The sequence below is a fragment of the Panthera onca genome, chromosome C1 (assembly GCF_046562875.1).
Source record: "Panthera onca isolate mPanOnc1 chromosome C1, mPanOnc1 haplotype 2, whole genome shotgun sequence".
Lineage (NCBI taxonomy): Eukaryota > Metazoa > Chordata > Mammalia > Carnivora > Felidae > Panthera > Panthera onca.
Window position 1 is genome coordinate 39363683 of NC_138346.1, and position 21261 is coordinate 39384943.

The 21261-nt window shown below is 40.4% G+C and overlaps 1 protein-coding gene across 5 annotated transcripts in view; it reads left to right on the plus strand.

Moving 5' to 3' along the window:
* Positions 1-21261, plus strand: part of HECW2 (HECT, C2 and WW domain containing E3 ubiquitin protein ligase 2) — a 371931-nt gene that overhangs the window by 313735 nt on the left and 36935 nt on the right. For all 5 annotated transcript variants that reach the window (XM_060622749.3, XM_060622748.3, XM_078451061.2 and 2 more), the window contains 3 exons: positions 1590-1699; positions 12856-12976; positions 14449-14562. In XM_060622749.3, the coding sequence (XP_060478732.1) occupies positions 1590-1699; positions 12856-12976; positions 14449-14562 (345 nt within the window). The remainder of the gene's footprint in view (positions 1-1589; positions 1700-12855; positions 12977-14448; positions 14563-21261) is intronic.

Genomic DNA, 21261 nt, shown 5'->3' on the forward strand with positions numbered 1-21261 from the left:
AGATGGCTTTAAAAAATAATATCATGTCTAAAAATTTGCTACGGCCGCGTGGCAGACGTGTGCATGTGAATGAAGAACCAGCGCAAGAATCATCAAGTTGTTATTGCGTTGCTATAACCCCGGATTTCTCAGCCTCAAAAGTATTGCCATTTTGGTCTGGATACACCTTTGTTGCAAGGAACTATTCTGTGTTTTACAAGATGTTTATCAGCATGCTGGCCTCTGCCCACTAGATACCAAAAGCATACCCTTTCCCAATTATGACAACCAAAAATGTCCTCCGACATTGCCCAAAGTCCCCAAATGCTATGAGAGGAGTGCAAAACTGCCTCAGTTGAGAACCAGTGCTTATAACCCTTGAGAGTCTTTTCCTTAATCTCTGAGTGATTCAACTGCTGCTCCTTTTCTTCTGAGTGTTTTCTGAAAACAGGTAACAGGTTTCTAGATTTGGCCAAGTGGGAGGAAAACCTGCTTCTACCTCTTACTTAAAAAACACCAGGGCTCTTACTTTTATTATTATTTTAATTCTACTTCATCAACTGTCAAGAGCTTAGTGCAATTGGTAGTGTTTTTATCAGAATATTTAATGAAAAGTCTGTCATTCTAAGATCTCATGTCCCTGGTTAATATCTTTTAGGAGAGTCCTAGAAAGAAAAATTTCAATAGGGAAACAAAAGACACTGGACTGAATAATCTAAAATCAAAATCCTCACATTTAAAAAACACTGTGAAGCCCGAGTAAATAAGGGAGCTAATTATTTAGGAGTTGTAATTATTTAGGAGGTGTTTCGTTTTATTTGGCTTTTAATTGTCCAGTTAAATCCTGAACCCTTTACATATTGAGACCCTGTTGTATATTTTTTAGAATGAAGGTAGAGAATATATTTTGAGCTTCTGTTATGAGTTCTCAATAAACATTGTCTGCTGTGTTTGAGTCTTATTCTTAAATCTAAAAACCTAGGTACTGTGATCAAGCAAACATGGAAATTCAGACTCACATATTAAAGTGGCAAAATAGAAATCTAGGGGAACAACAATAGTTGTTCTAGGGAAAGACAAACACTATATGATTTTACTCGTATATGGAATTTAAGAAACAAAACAGATGAACATAGGGGTAAAAAAGAGAGGCAAACTGGAAAACAGACTCTTAACTATAGAGAACAAACTGAGGGTTGCTGGAGGGAGGTGGGCGGGGATGGGCCAAATAGGTGATGGGGATTAAGGGTACTTGTTATGATGGGCACTGGGTATTACATGTAAGTGATGAATCACTAAATTCTACACCTGAAATTAATATTGCACTGCATGGTAACTAACTAGAATTTAAATAAAAACTTGAAAAAAAGGGAAAAAAAATCTTGTTGTCCAAAGTTGGTAGGAAAATAGGCAAATAATCACAGGTTTCACAGAAGTTGCAACAGACGGCTGTTTGTCCCAAGAATTACCTACGGGAGGAGGACAAGCGCTCCCCTCTGGAATGTGAACTGGACCTCAGAGTGAGAAACTGACTGTCTTACTCATGTGGAATGAGGCTTCTCCCCACCTATTTGGCTAAAGTATGCATTTTGTTTCTTGTCTTTCCCCAGTTTATTTGAAGAAGAGATAATGTCTTATGTGCCTCCACATGCCTTACTTCACCCCAGCTACTGTCAGTCCCCACGTGGCTCCCCCGTGTCCTCTCCCCAGAACTCGCCAGGTGAGTCCCACCTGCTGCTCACGGTGAATTCCTCTGAGAAGTGTACCCTAAAGTCAGACCTTCTGCCCTTTGTAAAGGACAGTAAGGGAACACTTAGGGCGTATCTTTAGTGTTAGCACAAATGCACATTGTGTGCCACGGCTTGTTTCCATGGCAATTCATTTTGACAGGAAAATAATGACATTCCGAAATAGGAGGATAAATGTTAGCAGTATGATATACTCAGATACAGGATTTACTTTTCATTATATCATGTAGTGCCTAATATATATTGGAACATATCAGGACACAAAGTGTTATGTTAGCTTTGGGATTTAAAAAGTCCTAGTTAGAAATCTTATTCTAATAAAAAAGAAATCTCTACTTTCAAGAAATAATACAGGATTAAAATTAGTTGAATGGACTTGGATAGTTTTTTCCTGCAATAATCACTAAGTGCATTAGATAGGAAGACTAGAGACACATGGGTAGATAGAACATATTGCTAGAGAAAATAAACTAAAATTTTTATAAAATTTTTAAGTTCATTTATTTACTTTGAGAGAGAAAGCGCACACACAAGCAGGGGAGGGGCAGAAAAAGATCATGACCTGAGCCGAGATCAAGAGTCAGAAGCTTAACCAACTGAGCCATCCAGGCTCCCAACAAACTAAAATTTTTAAGTTCAGATTCTTTTTTGAAAGAGGTATGGTATGAATTAAGCAGTAAGTGGATGTATGGATGAATGGATGGTAGAAAATGCAGTTTAGGAAATGAGTTTTTTAAAGGAAAGTAGTCATCATGTTGACAGAACATCAGCTGTATTTATTTTTATTATAGGCCATGTATTGTTTACACTTTAATAGCTATCAGAATTTAAAACTATTTTAATAGAAATACAACCTCCATATGTGTCCCTAGAAGCCACTCTATGGTCTTTGATATATGACATGTTTTCATAAATCCTATGATAATGAAGCTACTGCCTAACTGAATACCACAAACAGGAAAAGGTCTATTAATTTGTTCTTTAACACAGATTTATTGAGCATCCAACTATGATCCAAGCAAGGAATTAAGACTCTGTGCTACAAAGATGAATAATACCATCTCAGCCTTTGAAGGATTGATGGTGGGGCACTGAGTCCACAAATAACTCTGTAAAGCCCTGTGGTTAGTTCTGTAATGAAGAGAAGTTTGGGAACACAGATATGGGAACGGTTTTTTCCTTCAAGACTGGGAGCGGGTGTTTGGGGAAAGATGAAGACAACAGGTATGAGTGAGCCTTGAAGGGTGATGAAGGCGAGCCAAAGGAAGGAAGGTGTTCTGGGTGAATGAGGAGCATAAGCTGAGTCTCAGAAGCATGGAAGTAGTTTAAGCCAATTAACAGATACAAGTAAGAGCAAGTTCTCAAAGCTCAGGTTGGAAAGATAGGCCAGGGCTAGTTGGTCATTGAAGCTTTATTTTGTAGTCCATATGGAGCGACTGAAAATTTATAAACAGAGGAATATCCTGTTATACAAAGATCAGTTTGGTAGCAATTTGGAGGCTGGATTAGAAGACAAGAGAATGGTGGGGTGCCTGGGTGGCTCAGTCGGTTAAGCATCTGACTTCGGCTCCAGTCATGATCTCATGGCTTGTGGATTTGAGACCCGTGTCGGGCTCTGTGCTGACAGCTCAGTGCCTGGAGCCCACTTCAGATTCTGTCTCCCTCTCTCTCTTCCCCTCCTCTGCTTACGCTGTGTCTCTCTCTCAAAAAATAGATAAACAAACAAACATTTAAAAGAAAACGAGAATGGAGTCTAAGAAACCACTTGGGAGGCTGTTGCATTAACCTGGGTGACCTGCTAAAGGGCTGGATTAGAGGTGATGGAGAAACAGAAATTAGTTCAAAGGATATGTAGGAGATCTAGACACGAGGACTTTGAGTCTCCACCACCGAGACTACTAGGCAGATGGCAACACTATTGGCCAAGGAAAGGAAAAAGATTAGACTGGAAGGGAGAGGTTAGATGAGTTTAGTTTTGGATATGGTTTGTTGAGGAATCGCTGAGCCATCCAACTAGAGATACCAAAGACGTCTGGAAAAGATAATCGTGGAGCTCAGGAGAGGTTGGTGGCCAGGCATATACATATGCTGGTGGCAGTTGAAGCCCAAGGCAAATTAGAGGAACTAAGGAGGACAAGCTCATGGAAAGAAGAGAAACCAGTGGATGGTAACATTGAGGAACTCCAGTATTTAAGGGATGGGCTGAGATGGAGGAGCAAATGAAGGAAAGAGACCCAATGGATTTTGGAAGAGAATTAGGAAAGTCTTTTCAGGAAAGCCAGGCTTCAAGGAATAGAGAGTGTGGCCAAATCCTCAAAGCATTCAAGAAGGATAAGGCCTGAGAAGAGGCCATTGGATTTGAAAGTCATGAAGTTATAAATGTCCTTCGCCAGAGCAATTTCTATGACATGAGAGGTTATAAACTCTACTGTGGCCAGTTGCAGAATGATATAGGATGTAAAGGAGAAACCAAGAGTATAGAATATTCTTTCATGAAGTATGTGGGTAAGAAAAAAGGAAAATAGGACAGTACTTAGAAGGAGAAGATGGGTTAAGGAAGAGGTTTTAGGATGGAGAAGTTGAGCATGTGTGTGTGCAGAGGTCAGAAGATGTGGGTGGAAGGAAACTAGTTTGTTGGAGCAGCGATCATACAAGAGACCCATGGGAAGGCAGGATGCCGGAGACAAAAGTGAAGGCCAACTTTGGAACAAAGTAGGGTCACCTATTTTGATGATCCAGGATGAGAAGAAATAAGTATCTGACACTTCAAGTAAGTTTAAAGGTGTAGGGGAAAAATCGATGGAATGTATAGCTGGCCTCAATCGTTACTGTGTGTGACTTTGGACAGTTTACTTCCTTCCCTGAACGTGACTTTATTTTTCTATAAAATGGGAATAATAGCAAACACCTCCCATGGTTACTTGGAGGAGAACACCTTGTCTGGTGCCTGCAACATAACAATTATCCGATAACTGTTAATTTATCCCCTTTTGCTTTCTTTCTGGAAATCTGATCCTGAGAAGTGTAGTTTGTCCATGTTTAAACCATTAGTAACTGGGAAATATGAATTCATTTCTCCCTGATTTGCACAGCTGGCTGCCTAGGTATTTAATTGTTCTGACTGGTCTTTATCTTAGCTAGGAATTATGATGGAGTTTAAATGGGTCGTCCCTTTACCTGATGCTTTGTGGTTAAAGAAATGAAGGTGTGGGGCGTCTGGGTGGCTCAGTGGGTTAAGCATCCGACTCCTGATTTAGGCTCAGGTCATGATGTCACCGTCCTGAGATGGAGTCCTGCATTGGGCTGCACTGCACTGACAGTGCCTGCTTGGGATTCTCTCTCTGCCCCTCCACCACTCATGTGCACACTCTCCTTAACACACACGCATTCTGTCTTTCTCTCTCTCTCTCTCTCTCAAAAATAAACATTTATAAATGAAAAAGAAAAGAAAAGAAAAAAGAAAAGAAAAGAAGCTGTATGGATTATTGCTCATTCCAGTCAAGGCTCTCCTTCCCAAGGGCTTTTCTTCAGCCCATCCTCCCCAGGAAAAAGGTGGATCAACAGATCCCGTCCCTTTCCGATCCCTGCAGAGGCATGTGCTCTTGGAGACTGGCTGGGCATTCTTTGAGACCGTATGAACATTCTGAATGGTGACTGACGTCGCTCCTTTTCATTTAGCATCACAAATATACAAGAGTCATCCATGGTGGTAGTAAAAATGCATTCTGGAAGCACAGTTTGAGTCAAATGATTTCCAAAGATATGGAACCCAAATATATCTAAATTGCTAGCAGTGTTTGTGGTGGTTTTAATTTCCAGGGAGAATCATCTCCACATTTTTGGGCTACTCAGTTTCAGGGGGCTTTATTTGATCTTGAAATTGGGATGAACTGCCTGGTATCAGTGGACATTACTGTAACTAATTCCACATGATATTGCAAGGCCAAGACTAGCTAGCCTCATTCACCCTGTGGAGGAATCTTCTGACTTTTTGAGTAAAATAGCCTCTCCTTCTACCACTTTCCTGAAGTTTTTTTGTAAAACACATTTCAAACAGATTTTTTTAAGTGGTCTCTTTATCCTTCTTGTGACTAGAATTCCATCTCTTTTAGTATGAGGATAATATTCTGAAAATTGTGACAATAATAAATTTGAATGATCTTCTTTCAGAACGCCTCGGGATCTGGTAAACTTTCCACACTTTTCCTCATTTGGGGCATATTTACATGTCTTTTCAAGTGCAGAAGAGACAGGGGCTTCGGAAACTTTGACTTGCTGCTTTTTGCAGCTGTTAGAGTGCTCACCTACAATTTGTCAAAATTTCGGAATGTGAAGGTTTGTTTTTCTAGGACCGTTATAATGCCAGTCCCGACCTTAGCTATGCCAGAAGGGAAAAATCTTTCCAAACACCATATAGTTCATTATGCCAAATATGGGACCCAGAAGTTTATTTAAGGACCTTTTGTAACTCTACATTTCTAGGAATTTTAATTCAATAACACCTAATCTATCTAATATTATTGAAGATGTGCTCACTTATGTGAATTTTCCATGTAACCAAAGTTATGATTAAGTGTCAGAGAATTTGTTTAACCCACCATTTGCTGAAACTCTTTCATAAATACTTTGTATTTCTTTCTGCTTCCCCATATCCAGTACATTGAGGATATTTCGTGGTTCAGGGGCATCATCGTACAGAGCTGTTATTACTTGACTGAGACCGGACTATCTGGAAGCTAGGCCAGGTCACACTCAACAGAATTAAACAAACAGACCAGAGAGCACTGAAGAGCCACGGTGGTTCTTTGCTGAAGGTTGTCTTGAAGGCATGGCTTTGAGAGGGAGTTATTCCCCACCTCCCCCCGCCCCCCGCCGCTGCACTAGGACCTCTTTTCCTCTCTCTCTCCCTCCAGAGTCTTAGCATCTTGGCTGCTGTTTATCTCCTGCTCTTTTCTCTTTCTTTCTCTCCTTTCCTCCCTTCTTTCCACTTTTCCTCCATCTTGCCCACAGCCTGAAGTAGCTTTATGCCTTTGAACTCTGGGGGCTCCAGGCACTGACCCCGCTGTGAGGTAAAAAAATCTGCATATGACTTTGACTTCCCCCAAAACTTAACTACTAATAGCCTACTGTTTCCAGGAAGTCTTACCCACAACATACAGTCAATTAACACGTAGTTTGTATGCTGTATGTATTATGTCCTACATTCTTATGCTAAAGTAAGCTAGAAAAAAGAAAATGTTATTAAGAAAATCATAAGGAAGAGAAAATACTACAGTTCTGTACTGTATTTATTGAAAAAAATCCACATATAAGTGGATCCAGTTATAAATCTGTGTTGTTCAGGGGTCAACTGTACTTGTTTTTAGAAAGTATTCTTTCTCTTTGCTCGGCCCCACAAAGATGTACTAGGAACCAAACACTACAGACAAAGGATGGTCCTTGGATGGGTGGAGACAGAGGAGTTGTGATTCCAGAGACTGAAGGAAAGCCAAATACGGTCTCTGTCACAATATATGGGTGTTTTTATGTTTGTTCTATTGTTATTAGTCTCTCGTGTCCCCAACCCCTAATGCTGTAAGAGAATACCTGTTACTGGCATTCCCTACAGCTTTGCCTTTTCATAAATTTCTTCTGGAGTACATGGGTGGCTCAGTCAGTTAAGCATCTGACTTTGGCTCAGGTCATGATCTTGAGCCCCACATCGGGCTCCGTGCTGACAATGCAGAATCTGCTTAGGATTCTCTCTTCCCCTCTGTCTCTGCCCCGCTCCCATTTGCGGTCTCTCTCAAAATAAATAAATAAATTTTAAAATAAATAAATAAATAAATAAATAAATAAATAAATAGCTTCTGATTTTCAAGGATTAAAAAATCAGCTTATCAGGTTGGTTTTTAAAAATAGTGTGTAAATACAAAGCACCAGCAAACTCAAAACAGTGATCTAGGGCCTTTTATTGCTCTTAGAGAGTAAAGCAAAAATGCAAGGACTTCAGTGCTTCTGCTTTGTGGCAGCCATTTTGGAGATGTTTTTTCACATTAATTGTCATTGTTGAGCCATGTTCCAGAAGGTGGAGTTTTCCAGAAATTATTGTAATGCTTGATGGTTTGTTCTCATTCACTAACAAGGAATTGTAAAATAATGATGATGATAATGATAATAATAATAATAATAAATTTTTTAAAAAGTCATAGAGACTTTTTTTAGAAAGTGAGCCAGGAAAGAAATGGACTATTGAGCCATCCCAGTACATATCCAGAGCCAAGCTTGATTAGACCAAGCCCCATCCCATCCAGTGCATGGTGAGTGCTACTCATCAAAGCAATCTGGGATCCTGGGGGCACACCTGGAATCCAAAAGACCCAGACTTCCTAGCGGTTTGATGCCAAAATATTAATGCTATCACCTGAAGTGTTTTGTCAGGTAGAATTCTTTAGTTTGTACATGATTAAGCAATTTTGTAATGATAAATGGAAATAGTATCATACTTTATAGAAGTACTTTAGGTCTGCCTAGCAATGACAAAGAAAAAAAAATAATATCTGTTACTGAAATTTTTTCCTGCAAATAATTAACATAATGCTGCCTACCCATGAAGTCAGTCATGTATTTGATCAGTTCTTAAATGCAACATTGTTTTTTTTTGTATCCGATTTTATTTTTTAAGACCATAAAGACCATAAGGTTACTCTCTATAGGAGTATTGTATCCTAGAACTTTACTGGCAGTTATGTTTCCCATACAATTCTATTAGCTCAGTCTTCCAAGATCATTTTTTATTTCTAAAGTGGAAGTAACATCGTTCCTGCCCTGGAATTTCTTGGCAGTGACACCTGACTTGCATTAAGAACTTGACAAGGGCCAGGAGCATAATTTATTGTAATTTTTAAACCATGAAGTAATGTATAAACGATTTTTTTTCATAATAGAACTATTAAGCAAAAGAATTTTTGCATTTAACAGTTTCTGTCTCCAGGGTCTCTGTAATTGAATCTCTTTACCTGAGCATAAGTGGAGTCAGAGCTAATTTTTATTGAGTGTCCATATTGATATTGATGGAATGCATTATGGCATTTCCCACATCCTTTTAAACGTCTCAAATTATACAGCAATAGTATGTGTGCTTTTATTTTAAGCAACCAACTTTAGAATCATGTTTCTTTTGAGTCCTGAAAGATTTTTATTCAGTCTTTTGTTTTTCTTTTTCCTCTTCCCTATTAATGATTGTGTTCTTGAAAGCTGATTCATGACGGCTGCTTTCTGAGCTGTCTGGGTTTACTAGCTTACAGTTTCTCAGACTGCAGCACCAACAGCCTTATGATGCCATCCCTGAATGGCCCTGTGCTACACTGCCCTGTCCCCCAGCCATGCAAGAGAGCAGCCTTAAGGTGGTGGAGATCATGTTCCTTCATGTTGCAAACGGTGCCTTTCAGATACACAGGAAGCACTGCCTCCGTGTTGGTCTCTGGATGTTGCCCAGATGTTTCATTGGTTACATTTGACCTTCCTGTAGGGGATAATGGGTCTCAACCTTGGCTGCACAATTGGAATCTGCATAAAACACTTATGCCTGGGTCCTGCCGCACAGATTCTGATGTAACGTGCCTTGGGTGTGGCCTGAACATTGGGATTTTTTAAAGCTTCTTGAGTGATTCCAACATGCAGTCAGGATTGAGAAGCACTGCCAAGGAGTCTCACCTGTATCCTTGAGCTTTTAAGGTCAAGTTTGTTTCCTTTATGACACAGTTCTTAGCTCTTTGGCTAAAAGATTCATAAACATGCCAACGGACCTCTGGACAAATCATTGATCGATAGCCAATTCTATTAAAAATCCATTCTTGGGGCGCCTGGGTGTCTCAGTCGGTTGAGCGTCCGACTTCGGCTCAGGTCGTGATCTCGCTGTCTGTGAGTTCAAGCCCCGCGTCGGGCTCTGTGCTGACAGCACGGAGCCTGGAGCCTGTTTCGGATTCTGTGTCTCCCTCTCTCTCTCTGACCCTGCCCCCATTCATGCTCTGTCTCTCTCTGTCTCAAAAATAAATAAACGTTAAAAAAATTTTTTTTTTTAATCCATTTTTGGGATGCCTGGCTGGCTAAGTCGGTGGAGCATGTGACTCTTGTTCTCAGAGTTGTAGGTAGGAGTCCCATGTTGGGTATAGAGATTACTTAAGAATAAAATATTTTTTAAAAATCCATTCTTAACACCCTAACACATTTCCCCATGTCTTTAGTATTTACTTCTATGCAGATAATATCAGTAACAGCTAACACCTACGCAAAGGAACCTCAGAAAGTGCCTTATGTACACGAACTCATTTAATGCACGGGTGTGGGCCTGGTCTCCCGCCGGAACTCCAGTACTGCATTTTCAAGTGCCTATGGAGGATACCCACCCTGAACAGCTCTCGTCTCCAGCACAACATGTATAAAGCTTCATGTGCCTCTGTCTACTAGCATTTTCCACACTTCTTTTAGCGTCAGATGGACCTGGCTCAAATCCCAAACCTACCATTCACTGGCATATGACTTCAGTTTCCTTAGTTACAAAGTGGTGATGATGGCGATAATAATAATGTCTGCTTCATAAATTTGTGTTTCCCAAGATCCTCTCTGTAAAGTGTGTGGTTTCTAATGCATAGCAGGCACTTAACAAACGACAGTTACTGTTATTGTTTAAAAACTTCATCGTGTTACCATCAGAGCTTCCTATTTTTCTTCCTTACTATCTGTTGGCAATTCTTATTTTACACTGTAAACGTTTCAGTGAGTCACCACACTGCCCTCAGGCCTCCATGGCTGCAGTGACTCCTAACTGGGTCCCCTCCCTTTGGATTCTTCCCCTCCTTCCCACCCTGAATCCACTCAACACATTCTGAAAACCGTTGCTGAAAAACCACCATGTGTTGGGGCGCCTGGGTGCCTCAGTCAGTTAAGCGTCCAACTCTTGACTTTGGCTCAGGTCACGACCTCATCGTTCGTGAGATTGAGCCCCACGTGGGGCTCTGCGCTGACGGCACTGAGCCTGCTTGGGATTCTCTCTCTCTCCCTCTCTCTCTGCCCCTCCCCCACTCGCTCATAATAAATACATAAACGTTAAAAAAAAATACACCATGTGTTATGTTCCTCCCTAGCTCAGAAATCTCTAAAGTCCTCCCACTGCTCACTGCATCCTGCCCAAACCCCTCAGCTAGGTTTTTAAAAATTTCCTCACATAATTTGGCTCCAACTATCTGATTAAATGTCCCAGTTACTCCGCACACGCCCCTGTGCTCTGAGTTAGTAGGGTCTCCTCAATGGTCTTTCAAACATGCATGTGGGGCTTCTCCCAGCTCTCGCTGCCCTGCCCCAGCGTAAGATATAGATTCTCCTCTGTTTACGAGGCCTGGCTCCAATAAAGCCTCCTTTTGGTGATCTTTTCCATCTTGATCTCTGCTTACCCTCCTTTACTATCACTTTTCTGTAACACTGATCCCAAATGCAAATACTGGGGGGAGCCAGGCAATCAAGATCATTGAACCGCTGTGGCACAGTCTTCATTTAATGGAGCAGCTGGCCACCTTGACCTGAAGGAAAATGCAGGCCAGTTGTTGAAAGAGTTCCCCAATAATTTTCAAGAGAAAAGCTGTTTTATTCTGTTTTTTTTTTTTTTTACTTGAAATCTCCTAATATTTAAATGTTGGTAGTTAATTTAAATCTTTAAAAACAATTATATGCCAAGCAAAATAGATCATTAGGGCTGAGTACAGCCCCAAGGCTATAGTTTTGTCTCCTATGCTTTATAGTTTGTTGACCACATGGTTTAGGACTTAATTATTTATCTAACTGATGTGTTTTATTTCTGTCTTCCTAACCAAAATATCTACTTCAGCAACCCCACCTTCCTCATCTGTACATACGTTGCTGAACTTAACATAGTATTAGCGATGGATAGTAATCACTTAGTTGACTCATTAAAGAAATATTTAATGAGTTTGTATGGCATGTCATTGCACAAGACTCCACAATTTTTGTTTTCTGGTTCCTTTCGTTGTGTTGTGAAATAGTTCATGGAAAGGTTCAGCGTTTTTTGTCATGGCTCTGCGTCTGATTCCCATATTTATCATCAATTTTGTGTCCCAGCTTGTTGGTTAGTCACTCTGTGGCACAAAGCTAGATTTTTCTATGAAAAGAGGAACACGCTGTGTTACTCATATTTTATTAATGAGACTTACCATTGGATGACATATGAAACATCTTTATTTTTCTTAATGTTTATTTATTTATTTTGAGAGAGAGAGAGAGGGAGGGAGGGATTGAGCCCACGCATGGGGGAGGGGCAGAGAGAGAGAGGGAGAGAGAAAATCCCAGGCAGGCTCTGATAGCACAGAGCCCGACACGGGGCTCAGTCTCACGAACTTTGAGATTGTGACCTGAGCTGAAATCCAGTCGGATGCTTAACCAACTGAGCCACTGAGGCACCCGGATGTGGATGATCATAGCACTTGGCACGTATTAGGAGTGTAACAAATAGCATTATTATTTATTCTTTGCTTTGCCAGGAAACATGGTGACTCTGCAGTTATGTCTGAATTCTGTGTTTATATCAAGAGTATTTTACCCTGCAGTATAAAATGTATGTTAATTATAAGTCTAAAGTAATTTTCGGTTATAGTGCCTATCTAGAAGACATTTTGTACATTTTTCATAGGGCAAGTCTGGAAACTCGCTGTTCTTGCTTTATATACCACATACTTTCACATTGTAACTTCCTGTATAATTGCCATGATATCATCTCAGCAGCAAGCAGATATTCCACCCTGAACAGTTACCATCAGACATGAGTAACTCTGCTTGACTCATATTAGTTTGGACTGAAGAGGGAAACATATTTGACACACACATGGTCACACATTGTAACTATGCAAACAGAATTGTTATTCTCAACCAAAAAGCCGCCTAGAAATATCTTAAGACTTTACTTCAGCTCTGTTAGAGCCTCCAGCTTGAAGAGGTGAAAAGCAAAGCCACTGAAAGAATTGCCTCCTTTAACTTGTTGACTGTGTTCTCATCCCCCTGGCAGTGTTTTTACATGGTGATGTGATACATCAGGACATTGCACAAACCGGGACCCTTCTCTTTTTATGGTTTGCTCTAGGTACTCAGCGTGCCAATGCCCGGGCTCCTGCCCCTTACAAGCGAGACTTTGAAGCCAAACTAAGGAACTTTTACAGGAAGTTAGAGACTAAAGGATATGGACAAGGCCCAGGGAAATTAAAGTAAGTCAAAGTGATACAGACCACAGGCTTGGGTGATGGTGAAGGGATGGGATGCAGTTGGGAATGTAGGAAATTGATTGTGATTTCAGATGACCAGTCTTTGTTTTAGTCAGTGTAATCATTTTGGTAATGATGTGTGAATTACAGGATCATCGAAAACAAAGTTCTGGAATTAAACACCATTCTGCTTAAGGTTTTAAAACAAACACCTCGTTCCATGTAAAAATATAGGCAAAATAAAAAGCTGATTTATTTCTCCTGAAAAGTACCTCTTTGTTTTTGCTTGTAGTACATTTGACAGCCCTAAGGCTGTCACAGTGTCCTGTATCAGTCTCCTGACCTGACCTGACTGTAGGAACACTGCTCAGCTTTGTTTTGTTCTGTGAAATAAATGTCACTTGTCCAATGAAATATGTCATGAATGTTGTTTCTGCCTTTCTTTACCCACCTTTAAATGAGGAAATTAAACATCATCACACTGTTTGGCCTAGAATTATTTTCATTCCCTACTTATCCCTACTGCCTTCATCCTCTCCTCCACTGCTGCCCCGCGTACCCACTGGAGATCACTGTGCCACCTGAGAGAGGGCAGAGGAGGAAGGGTCCCCACTGCCACACCTGTGATGCTGGGTGCCAGGGAGGAGATGCAGGAGCCACCCCCAACTCCCCAGCTCACTGCCCCACAGAGAGGCAGTATATTCACTCCAGTATATTCACAGGTCCTACTTTCTCACCCTCAAAGTACATCAGCTTGAGATTCCCCTTTCTCACGCTTCACTTAAGAAGGGCTTGAGCTCAGGCTTCGCTGCATTCAGCCTGTTATTTCCCTTTCTAGGACTGTCTGTACTAACTGCAAACTGATACCTTCAGGATGACTTTTATTACCATCATCACAAGTAGACTGTCGGCTATGAGTATCGTTCATTTGTATCTGTCACTCGGGGAACCTCAGATTCACTTAATTTGAGAATTAAATTAAGCATAGTCATAAATGTGTCTTCTTTGGAGAGCGTGGAGGGTTTTGTTTTGTTTTTTGTTTTTTTTCCTTCTGGTTCTGATAAGTCTTTCCCTGCATACTTAGTAATTGAATTCCTTGTCTAGGTACATTCTCACTGAAAACATGACCTCATATGGCTATCCTTTCTTTATTAACAAAAGCTTTGGGTCTGTGTTGTTTTACAATCATCTTCCTTCTGGGGTAAATTGATTTGGCCACTCAGAAAGGACTCATGAGCCGTTTTCATATGTTGTTGGTGGAGTGCTCCACTTAGGTAACCATTTGCTTGTGTATTTTGACTTCTACTGTTAAGAGCAAAAGCCAAATGTGTATTATTGCAGACGATAATGTAGTAAGTCACCGCAATTTTCACCTAGTTAATTATGGCAAGTGGGAATTGAATCAAAAGTGTCCGGTTCTGGAAAGATAAGGATTAGGAAATAATCTGTTTTTCAAATTGTCTCTTTATGGACAGGTTAATTATCAGAAGAGATCACTTACTGGAAGATGCTTTTAATCAAATCATGGGCTACTCCAGAAAAGACTTACAGAGAAATAAGCTGTACGTCACATTTGTCGGGGAGGAAGGGTGAGTAGAACAGAGAAGTGGTGTGTGGAACACAGACTGCGGCTGCACAGTGGATGCTTCACCACGTGGTTGCTGTGGTTGCCTGAAACAGGAAACCCTTCTGGCAGGAAATGCCATTCTCATACACTTAAACCTCTGGGCTTTTTTTTTTTTTTTTTTTTTTTTAAGGCTTCCTCTGGTTTTTAAATCATTTGACATAGAAATTCTTGGGTAAACGCTAGTAACTATAGATCATTTTGAGAGCAGAAGCTCGTTTGGTTTCTTCTCTGTGCATATCTCTTTCTTAAAGGGAAAAAGTGGGGCTGTGAGGGACAAGACAGGAATTCTGATATCTGTGAGCATGTAATCTGCACTGGGGTGGAGGGAGTACATGCTTCACCTGTTAAAGAAGCTCGGTTTCAGAGTCACGAATTAGAATCCTGCTCTTCTACCTGGAAGCTCCTGAAACAGTAACTCCTGGGCCTTGGTTTTTATTTCTCTGTCGCCAGTTTTCCTCTTTTTGGGGGGGGCAGTAACACCTACCAAAATAACCACCTGCCATAAACAAATGTCTTCAGCCTTCTATGACTCTTCCGTGAGTGTGCTTGTGGAGATTAGGGTTAAGAAACGAAGGAGCAAAGACTCCTACGCACTGTTTATTGCGTCCTCATAGACCTAACAGCTGTTCTGTAACACTTCAGAAGGTGACAGCTCTCGTCTTGTCCAGACCCCTTCCTCCTTCCTCATTTCAGGTCTGGGTTTCAAGTCGCAGCACCTTCTTTGTAACCCAGCCATCACGAGGGCCAATTTAAAAAGTACCACACGATAGCCTGAACTCTGGTTGTTTTCTTGACTCTGTTGATTTGGATCATTTTAAAGCTACTCTTCTCAGTCCTGCCCATGAAATAAAGTGTGCTAGATTATAGACTCATAGTAGTAATACCCAACCATTCAATTGATGCAGCCATTCAATATATGGTTAATTTGGAGGCTCCAAAGTGTACAATAACTTGCACATGCTGAACTAGGTAACAGCAAAATCAGGATTCAAAACTAGGCTCTTCATCCAGGACTCTTGGACCAGCACTGGGATAGAGGCAAAACTCCTGAACTCTGCTCTATCAGAATTTTTTCCTACCTGTGGATCTTTTCACTCTTACAGCTGACTGATAACCACTAGTCTCATCACATATGCTGTTTATAGTCCCAGCTGTAACTACACTGAAGGAAAATATTATATGGGAAAACAAGACTAAGTGACAGAATTTGGGCAGAAGCTTGCCCGTGACTTGTTTTCATTGCTGAAGTGCATTAATAGACTTCTAGCTTCTGTTGGCTTAAGATGCAGGTGCACAGTTGAAAATGAAGGCGAATGTTTTAAGCCTAATCATAGGTGTACATGGCATTCCAAATATTTCCTTACATAACTAGTCTCGTTTGGGTGAGAATACTTTTCCTCCCCCAGGAGTCCAGCTGCCTTCCTTCTTTGTTTGCACAGTTTGTTGAGATCTCAGAGATGTAGGGAAGAGTCTTTGGAGGCCCTGGTACTGAAGTTCGAATAGAACAGATGCTTATCCTACTTGATCATCCTCAGGTAGTTGTCCTATGATCTGGACTGATGACATCTGTTCCTAGGAGGAGGCCCAGGCTGAGTGTGGTTTGATACCTTTGTATCCGGTTGCCACTAATGTCCAAATGTTTCCTGTTTCCATCACCTGTCTCCTTCCTGTAACCCCAGAGGGAAAACAAGAGGTAGGGCATTTTGAAGTGTGACCTCAGCCATCAGGAACAATCTTAATCAAGCCCCTTCTGTGTATGGCTTATTGAAGCTGGAATAATATGGCCAGGTAACTTCTGGTCTCATGTCTTTATTCATGTCAACATCATACACATAGGTTATTAGCTATATATATACTTCATTTTGCTGTTAAAGCATTGAGAATACATACCCTGTTTTAAAAGATTAAAATAGCACTCTTGCTGAAAAAATAGAAACCTCAAAAACAACATATAATTAAGAAGTTATTTTAGACTTTGCCACCTTTTCAGACACATTGATTTAACCGCATTAAAATTGAAGATCATAACATTCCTTTCTGGATTATAATCAATATTCAAAGTGAAAATCTACCTAAATTTTTCTATTGAAGTATAAGTGTAGAGGTGAAAGTTTTCCATCTCTCTCCCTCCATCAATTTTAACGGTCTCAAAACGTGTCATGTCTAGCCCCAGTAATAGGTATTTAAAAACATATACACCCAGTGGCTAGTTTTGGTTTCTAATATTATTCCTCAATAAAAAGAACAAGATTCCTTGGAGAAATGACTGATTCTAGGACTGGCAGGAAGTATACAAGATGGAGCTTAAAGTAGCTTGTAGTGCAAAAAGTAAAAAAGTGCTCAAAACATCCACAATGGTAGGAGTATGTCACAGAGACTCCAGAACCAACTGAAAGATCACCCAATGGCCCAAGCTGGAATAATTTGAGCAACAAAACCAAGTAGGATTAGATTATAACCCAAACTATAAAGTAAATATCTGTACTGATATAAATACATGATTGAATAAGTAAATAAATAAATGACGAACAGACAAATCTGTGCAGAAGATTTCCAAATAATTCAACATAATTCCTCACTCCTTAATTGTGGGTTGCACATAATGACATTCTTCCAGTAGTATAATATGGGAAGGGGGAAAAAGAAGTAAGTCCAGAGTGGAGAAGCCTGGCAAACACATAGCCCAATGATCAAGGTTAAAATCAACAGTGATATATCATGTTAATAGTATATACCCTTCACATGATGTGATGAAAATGGCACTTATCTCCACAATCTTTGGTCCCCCAAACCCATAATGTGAGTCTATCCATGAGAAAAACCTCAGATAAATCCAAATTGAGGGACGTTGTATAAGATACCTTACCAGTACTCCTTAAAACTATTAAGGTCATCAGGGGTACCTGGGTGGTTCAGTCGGTTAAGCGTCTGACTTCAGCTCAGGTCATGATCTCACAGCTTGTGAGTTCGAGCCCCACATCAGGTTCTGTGCTGACAGCTTAGAGCCTGGAGCCTGCTTTGGATTCTGTCTCCCTCTCTCTCTCTGCCCCTACCCCGCTAGCACTCTCTCTTTCTCTCAACAATAAATAAACGTAAAAAAATTAAATAAAAAAACTGTTAAGGTCATCAAAAACAAGGAAAGTCTAAGAAACTGGCACAGCCAAGAGGAACCTAAGGAAACATGACAATTAAACATTAATATAGCATTTTGGATGAGATCCTGGTATAGAAAAGGGACATTAGGTAAAAACTAAGGAAATCTGAATACAGTATGGATTTTAGCTAATAATAATGTCTCAGTATCTGTTAATTAATTATAAATAATGTAAGGTGTTCATAAGAGGGAAACTGGGTATATAAGAATTCTCCGTATTATCGTTGCAACTTTTCTGTAAATAAAAAAGCTATTCTAAGACAAAATATTTGCTAAATGAAAGCATATAGTCAGGATTTGGGAGATTTAGGAAATGTTTCCCTAAACAACTTTTCTTATTTCCCTATTGTCTGATGAGAGAGTGCCACCAGGGTGATTTTGGGTATATGTATACTTCCTTCTGCACTTAAGATCAGTAGAATAACATGTATATAGAAATGGTTAATTCTGTGGAAAGTCCAAATTATTAAGGGTAATGGTGGGGAGAGACAGGGAGAGAGAGAATTGTAAGCAGGCTCTGAGTTGTCAGCGAAGAGCCGGACTCAGGGTTCAATCTCACCATCTGTGAGATCCTGACTTGAGCCGAAATTAAGAGTCAGCCGCTTAACCGACAGAGCCACCGAGGTGCCTCAAAAGGGATTTATTTTTAAGAAAACTGCATCTGCTTGCACTCCAAAAAAAGTATGAATTAACAGATTCACAGACTTCAGCTCTGCTTTGAGCTCTTTGCATAAGTCTGAAATACATATATATTATTCTGAAATGGAACAGCTGAATCAGAAATTATGAGAAAATTTATAGTCAGAAATTTACAGGATAACTACAAATTCCATGTAAGGTAAAATTAATCTCAGAATATTGGTGATAACCAATGTTCATTTTTAAAAATACAAAAATAGTCCTAGAGCCTGTGAATGCAAGTGTGTTAGTTGACAAGTAATTATTATTTCTCACTAAAATAATGTTATGGTTGGCTTTTTACAAAAAGTAGACAGTTTCTAAGCACACCACTGTGATTTAATTTGGTTAGAACTGGAGGTTTTGTTCTAGTCATTACATTTTCCACCCAAGTTAATTTGGTTATCTGCCCCTGCAAAAAAGGGTAGGAAGTCAGCAGTGGCAGAATGGCTGGAAACTGAGTCATCTTGACAGAATGTGGTGGGAAATTGCATGCATGTGGTTGCCTCTTTCTGTTGGGCTTCTGTCTGCCTAGAAGTTGCTTCTTTAGGAAGGAGGCCAGTAGAGCACTGCATATTCTCCAGCATATTATTTTCTTCTCAGTTAAAAGCCCTAGCAACTAAAGCTTACGTGGTGTCAAAAGTTAGCTAGGCAGACTGTTGTATTCTGATAAGGTGTCCGGGGCCATTAACTTCTTAGTACCCTGAACAGTAAGGCAATAATGGCCTGGATAAAGAAAGAATGTTTATACTGTGATTGCCTCGCCTCTTTTTTCCCCCCATGGCCAGATCTTTAAAAGGCACCTTTCTTTAAGGAAGAATGAGTTCGTTATATGTGAGGTGCCATCTATTGACATCAATCATCTGTCTTGCAAAACCACGCTTAGACTAGGGAGGGGCTGTGTGCAAACAGTTGTAGTTCGGGGGTTTAAGAACAGATGAGCTCCTTCTGTGCTGTTTCCTGAGGCAGGCAGATGAACATAACTAAGGAAGATGAGATCGGAAACGGTTTTCCTGCATCTCTGCTTATAAAATAACCAGAGGCTCTTACATATGACTGGTCTAATCCTTGCTAGAACTTGTTTGGAGTCCTGAGCTTGACCATTTATTCCTCAGGAGTCAGTCTATAAAGATGCAAGTTAAACTTTATGGTGCTGCTTGTTTTTCTCCAAAAAGAGACATTTGCAAGGTGATCCCAATAATCCAAGCCCTGCTGAAGGGTACTTCTGCATAGGCTTGGGCTTGGTATCACCAGGCAGAATTTTGTTTGTCACACTAATTGCTTGCAAAATTCTTTACTCACCCAGCAGGCCTCCTTAAGTAGCTCAAGAACTAATGCCTTGCTGCTATAAATACCCGAGGGTGAATCAGAAGGTGAGTAGGAAGGCCATGTTTGCCTGAACCGACTATTAAGAGAGCAAAGCTTTTCTGCCTTCCAGAAAACTTATAGGAAACAATGGTGTGACTTCCTACTGCCACCATCCTCCTTCATTCAGTACTCTACTTACGTGGTAATACTTTGTTTTTGGTAATTTTGAGTTGGAAACAAAGGACAGGAGAATAAAATTACAAAATTAATTATTTTAACAAGTATTGAATACCGCTGACAACTTGGGTGCTGTTGGCCCAACAACGAGATGGTGTTTAAAATGCTTCCTCAGCACTTCGTGGGCTCAAAACTACACTGCCAGCCCAAAGACATCTGTGCATATTCCGAAATGCCCTCAGATGCAGCTGTTGTATGGCTACCCACCCGTTGTCTGGAGTTTCTGTACTTCCGTGCCAAGCCTTTAGCTGTGGAACCAACCTAACTGGCAAAACAGGAATGTAACAAACGATCCCTGTGATATGAGTCATATTAACTATTTATATGGAAGAGGTTGGTAAGACATTGCAGGAAGCACATGCACGAGATGCCCTGCTAGGACACGTCTTACTGAATTAGGTAGACGTGTATCATTTGTAATCTACAGCCTGGTCTCAGATATGCATTCTAAGCTTTGGATGATAATCAAATCAAATGTTTAAAACTGTCTTGGCTTTAGAGTGGCTCCATCAGTGCTGCTAGAGTTAAAACACACACACACACACACACACACACACACACACACACACACACACACCAGCAGATAAAAACGTGACCAGTTAGAGAAGATCCATTTTCCTCCTAGAGGAACTATTATTAGCTTTGTTCTCTCTTGGGGGTGGGGGTGGGGGGGGGAAGGAGTTTTACTTTTCACTTTAACACTTCAGGGAACACTCTCCTTATCTTTAGCCAGAATCAGCTCTAATCATAAACAAAAAACCAATCAGTGAGGTCCACTTTTGTTGTTTTAAAAACTTTACCATATTAGAAGATATTAGATCTGGAAAGGGACAAGCACCAAGCTAAATATAATTCACTTGAGTGATTTCTGACAATGTGTGCAAATCGAGTTGTCTTTTAGGGATTGGCATACCCTAATATCACTGAATAAATCTACCACCTGAAGGCAAACTTGTGCAAAATTATTCACTCTGCTAGATTGTCAAATAACAATGTAAATTATGTTGATTTTCTTTAGAGAGAGCATCAGAGAGCTCCACTCATGGATTCAACAATAGACATTGATCCCCTGTGGTAGATCAGGCTAAGGTACTTGGAATACAAAAATGAGAAAGAGACACGGTCCCCTTCTCTGTATGGTTACAGCCTAGATGTGCGGATAGGGGAGGCAAGCACATAAACAGGTTATTATAATACACTCTGGTAGGTGTGGTATTATGGAAACACTGAGAGTTGAAGCTCAAAGCTCTTTCTAACTGAATGCCACTGTTTAATTTTAAGCAG